Source organism: Lucilia cuprina, chromosome 2 (assembly GCF_022045245.1).
Source record: "Lucilia cuprina isolate Lc7/37 chromosome 2, ASM2204524v1, whole genome shotgun sequence".
Classification (NCBI taxonomy): Eukaryota; Metazoa; Arthropoda; class Insecta; order Diptera; family Calliphoridae; genus Lucilia; species Lucilia cuprina.
This window is the reverse complement of record NC_060950.1, coordinates 54,320,667-54,325,835: the sequence shown is the minus strand read 5'-3', so window position 1 is coordinate 54,325,835 and position 5,169 is coordinate 54,320,667. Positions and strand designations below refer to the sequence as shown.

Sequence of the window (5,169 nt, the reverse complement as noted above, 5' to 3'; positions counted from 1 at the left end):
ACGCCCTCCTTGTCAATAAAATCTGGATTATCCTGTTGTGCATACATTTTAATGTAGCATTCTAACGCCTTGGCATCATCCATTATGCCCAAGAAACGTTCACATTGTTGACGAAACGCTACTGTACCCAAGTGAGCGGTAGTGGCTCGCGATGTTGTATGCATTAATTTAAATAGGCGTTGACCCAAATCAGTGTAGTGAGGAAATACTTGGGACTAAAAAGAATAATAAACACTTGATAAGTAAATTAACGTAACAAATGTCAAATAAAATTCAATTAACACAATTTTCCTCTATTATTGAGATCATTAAAGTCAACAACATTTTAAATCATACAGAGAGGTTTTGGCAAACAAAACACACAACTCACCACAAACACCTCAGCCGCAATGCCATTAACGCCACACTTAGCTGAAGATTTCTCTTTAAGTATCTCCGATAGTTTTTCTATGGGCACTAATTGGGTGAAATATTTCTCAGTAACATCTGAACCCGAAGCAGAACGACTCATAGTGCTTTCGACCTTGAGCATAGCTGCCGCAGTGGAATTTGGTTTACCATTCACTGGCTGATGAGAACTTGCTTTATTACCTTTAGCTTTCCCATCGGGTACTTCACCGCCACCCTCTCCGCTGGCACCACCTTCCGATTTTGAAGTAGAATTTCCCATGTCAAGCAGTTAGCAGGGGATTTTTTTCAAGAATTTTGTTACAAACTTAAGTTTGTTTTTCTTTTTAATTGTCAATGCCGCACGTGAGTGTCAACAATGAAATTATTGGTCCAAACAAAAGAATGTCACAGTTTTCCTTTCCAATAGATATACGAAATGCGCAATATGAAATTGCAACAAGACCGTGGATAAAAAATTTGAACAAATAAGTGAAACACTCGTCCGTCGTCTTCGTCACACAAAAATTTCTAAAAGTCAATTTGTTTCTTATCTCTTCACATTCGTAACAGTGTTGTTGTGATTGATTGCAGAAAGAAAAAGTCAAAGCAAAAATAAAGAAATATTCATTATGTGAGTAATCGGTAACTGTTATTTGTTTAAAATAAGGGAAAAAGTAACTGCAGGTTTATGGTTTTAAAATAAATTTATTTTGAAAAATCTTTTTTTTTTAATTTTAACGCAAAAGTTTTGGGTTTTCTTACCTTTTATATTAATCCATAAAACATACAAATTTCAGTTATTTCTACAACATTTTTCTTTAATTCTTAATTTCAAGAATTTTTCTAATAATTTACATTTTGTCTAATTATTAGTTTTTGTAATAATTTAAATAATCATTAATACAAATTTATAAATCCAAATAAAACGTAGATAAATGAAGAAGTAAAAAAATAAAACTTAATTTAAAAAACACATAACTTTTCTTTTGTTTTTCGTGTGGCCTGTTCTCTTGACAAGGACTTTTCCTCACGCTGCAACTGATTTAATTCCGCATTTTTTGCATGCAGCTTTTGTTTTAATTGATCGTGTAACTGTGAACCACTAGCATTACGTTTTAGAGATTTCTCGACTTCGGCAATTTCACGTTCCTTACGGCGTATATCATCGGCCACTCGTACAGTTTCCACATTGAGGGACTTAGAGGTATGACTTTGTAAAGATGGTTTTTTTGTTTGTATGGCTTCAGTGGGTTTGCAGGTGGCTAAGATAGTGTCATTAATGAAAGAGAATACATCGGATGATTTTTGTGATTCTCTAGCATAAGCTTTCGCATTTAACTGTTCCTGTTTCTTTTGATCTTTCTGAAGCTTTTTCTCTACACTAAAAAGATCTTTATCTCCGTTGGCAGCTTCCCGCAATTCCATGCAGTGATCTAAAGAACGTCCAGGTGGTAGGATTTGTGCTGTTACAGGAGTGATTATTCCACGACCATCAGAGCCTAAACCGGTGCCATAAACATAACCCATTTTTGCCATTAGTTTCGAGCCTATGCCCTTAAATAGAAAAAATAGAATCGTTGTACGACTTATTTTCGATTATAAGTTTTATCTTACCTTTGTATGTTTTTCCCAATTTCCTAAAGGTTGTGCCAACTGGTAAGTGAATAAATTGTTAAAACCTAAATTAGATTCCATTGATGTTTTTGGATAATCATCTGAATCGCTTTCTGAATCACTGGAGGAACCAGTAGATAAATCTTCATCTGTTATTAAAAAAATAATGTTAATTTTTTAAAATAAATCTTTAAAGTTAAACACAAAAACATACCATGAAATATTGGCAATAAGTCTTCAAAATTAAAATCCTTTTCCCGTTCCTTGTGGTCCTTTACGTTATCCAAACGTACTCGACATAGTTTTTCTACAAAGTTGGCACATAATACTCGACCTCGATGCCACAAACGATCATTGAGTTTAGCCAAAACTACACAATTTCTCGATAAACGTGAAAAATCTGGAACGGTATATTCTTTCAACTCAGCTGCTGGTATAGTTTCTCCATGCGAAAAATGACAATTTGCATCATCAAAGCGGCAATTGCCTTCAAAGTAATAATTACAAGGTAACATTTCTCTATGGGTTGGATTGGTGAAAAGAACACGCAATTTAACATCAACATTGCCGTCCTCGTCTATGTAATCCTCATCTTCTATGCCACATATTATCGCATTATGATAACCTACCGCTCCCCATGTGTGTTTATGGGGAGCGGAACACTTTTCTCCTATCATCTTCTCGAATTTATTTTTCAATTCTTGTAGTTTTGAGCCGTCATCACGTTTTTCATCTTTGCTGATTTCATTTATCTCCCTCATAAATCTTTGCATTTCATCATCGTCATTTATTTGTTCCTCATTTTTGGTTTCTTCCTCTGCAACTTGTGTCAATGCTATTAGCTCTATAATACTGTCTTTCAATGTCTGCAGTTCCTGTCGTGCACTCTCATCCTGGGTTGTCAATAAAGCCTGCTCTACAGTCAACAACTATAAACGTTTTAATTAGTAATTATTAATTTTTATTTATTTTAACTGTTAAATATATACCTGTAGCTCATACTCTTCCATTTTTTTATTTTAAAAAGAAAATAGTTGGAAAAAACAAATATAAATTTAGAGAACTTGTCCAAAGTGATTTTTCGTAGAAAAAAGTAAACAAAACAAAGATTTAATATACCAACACTGAACATACTGTTTAATAATGAAGAAGAGTGCTCAGCTGCAATTTATAAGGTTGCCAGATTAAAGTTTTGTTAAAACCGTTATTTATATGTTGATTTAAAATACAAAAGATTTGCTGCAAAACTACTGAACATATTTACATATATAAAATTTTGACGTACTAAAATTAAGAGAAGCAATTAGGAACAACTAATTCAAAAGTAACAAACAAATTTACAGACCTATATGTTTTTAGATATAAGCTTATTACCTGATATTGCCCTTTTTAGAGCGATTTTTTAAGTTGGCAATCAAATGTCAATTAATAATCAGATTAATTAATCTAAAAATAAATTGATTCTGATGTTAATCCTCTTTGATGGTTTTGAGTACAAGATTAACTTCACAGTGTTTCATACAAAACAACAGAAAACGTCACTGTTATTTTATCAAAACAATGCATGTTTTATAAAAAGGAAGAAGACAATTGTAAATGTAATTTGAAAATTAATGAATTTAAATTTAAAACAAAAAAAATTATATTGTGAAGACCCCATAATTTATATTAATAAATTAATCAAAATCAAATCAATAAATCAAACATTTTAATGTTTATTTTAATAAAAATTCTATTAATTTACTTTTGCATCAGCTGTTTACACTTTTGCATTTCTTGCTTAAGTTTAAACCATTTCCATTGGGCGCTTAAACCATAACGTATACAGAGACGTCACGATCAAAATGCTTTTTTGCACAAAACGATTTCAATGATTTTTTAGCTGTATTTTATATATCTCTTCTCACCAAACATTTTCAAAATCAAACAAAATCTAATTTTAGACTTTTTCAAATGCCAAAAGTGACATCTCTGTATACTTTGACCTGGTTCACACTAGGAAACTTTTTTGGGAAACTTTTGATTTTTGTGTGTGAGAGAAAGAAATATCCAACATCTTTATCGCTCACTCACAAAATCAAAAGTTTCTCAACAAAAGTTTCCTAGTGTGAACCAGGTCTTTGTGGCTTAAACTACCAAAGTGCCGGGCTACATTATAAAACTATTTTTGGGAAACTTTTGATTTTGCGTGAAAGAGAAAGTGAAGGAAATATCATATATCTTTCTCGCGGTACGGAGTTCCTCGGAAACTTGTTTTGTTAGACCTGGTTCACACTGGGAAACTTTTGATTTTTGTGTGTTAGAGAATGAAATATCAACCATCTCTTTCTCTCACGCACAAAATTAAAAGTTTCTCAACAAAGTTTCCCAGTGTGAACCAGGTCTTATTCGCTACGATCGTTGTTTGTGCTACTCCAATCTGCATGGTGGGAGTTCGCAAACTATTACAATTTTCTTATTGGTTTTTTAAGCCTCTTCAACCAGTTTCGTCAGATCTGACGTTTGAGGTAGTTTCGGAGAATCGAAGGGCAAGGAAACAGATGCAAGTTATATGTTGCCATGATCTTGCTTCAGCACCGTTGCATCCGATGTTGACAATCCTGGGGAGAGATGAAAACATAAGTTCTTGTGACATAAGATTAAAGAACATACTGTTTTAAACCCAATAAAGGACAAAACATGAATTAGTGTCATTTTAATTATTCATTAAATTAAAATATTCTATGTTCGTTAAAAAAACAAATTAACAACCACAAAAATCAAAGAAATGTTAACGATTTTCCTTTAGACGAGTATATATATTGATGGCCGTCGTAAACATTAATGCCCCACTATTACACACCCTCCACACTATATCTTAGCTATTTGTTTGTATATATATCCCTTAACATTGATGTGTGTATGGGTAACATTTACGTACATACATATATATGTATGTATTTGTTAGCGATTGCCTTTTTGTGGCCTTTAATACGTTTTTAATGCTGTTTGTATGTGTATTTTCTAACTATTTAAGTTTTTGACTGGTTGGTAACACACCTTGTTAAGACCAATCCTTAAAATGCCAACTACAGATATAGCTACACATGCATACAGACATACATACATAGAAATATTGATGTGTAGTCTCTTAGAGTAGTGTTGTCGTTTCAAGCCTCTTTTGTG

At 32.7% G+C, this 5,169-nt stretch overlaps 2 protein-coding genes across 2 annotated transcripts in view; both read right to left on the bottom strand.

Annotated features, from left to right (window-relative positions):
- Positions 1 to 933, bottom strand: part of LOC111687452 — an 8,538-nt gene extending 7,605 nt beyond the window's left edge. The window contains exons 1-2 of the mRNA XM_046945293.1: positions 371 to 933; positions 1 to 215 (exon numbers count right to left, since the gene is read on the bottom strand). The exon at positions 1 to 215 is cut by the window's left edge and continues 70 nt beyond it. Coding sequence (XP_046801249.1) covers positions 1 to 215; positions 371 to 670 — 515 coding nt within the window. The 5' untranslated portion in view covers positions 671 to 933. The remainder of the gene's footprint in view (positions 216 to 370) is intronic.
- A 310-nt stretch (positions 934 to 1,243) lies between these two features.
- Positions 1,244 to 3,151, bottom strand: LOC111687447 (zinc finger CCCH-type with G patch domain-containing protein). Its single transcript, XM_023449889.2, has 4 exons — positions 2,994 to 3,151; positions 2,219 to 2,933; positions 2,005 to 2,153; positions 1,244 to 1,944 (listed from the first exon to the last, which is right to left on the bottom strand). The coding sequence occupies exons 1-4, from the start codon at positions 3,012 to 3,014 to the stop codon at positions 1,354 to 1,356; spliced, it is 1,476 nt and encodes a 491-aa protein (XP_023305657.2). The 5' UTR covers positions 3,015 to 3,151; the 3' UTR covers positions 1,244 to 1,353.
- Between the last annotated feature and the right edge of the window lie 2,018 nt (positions 3,152 to 5,169).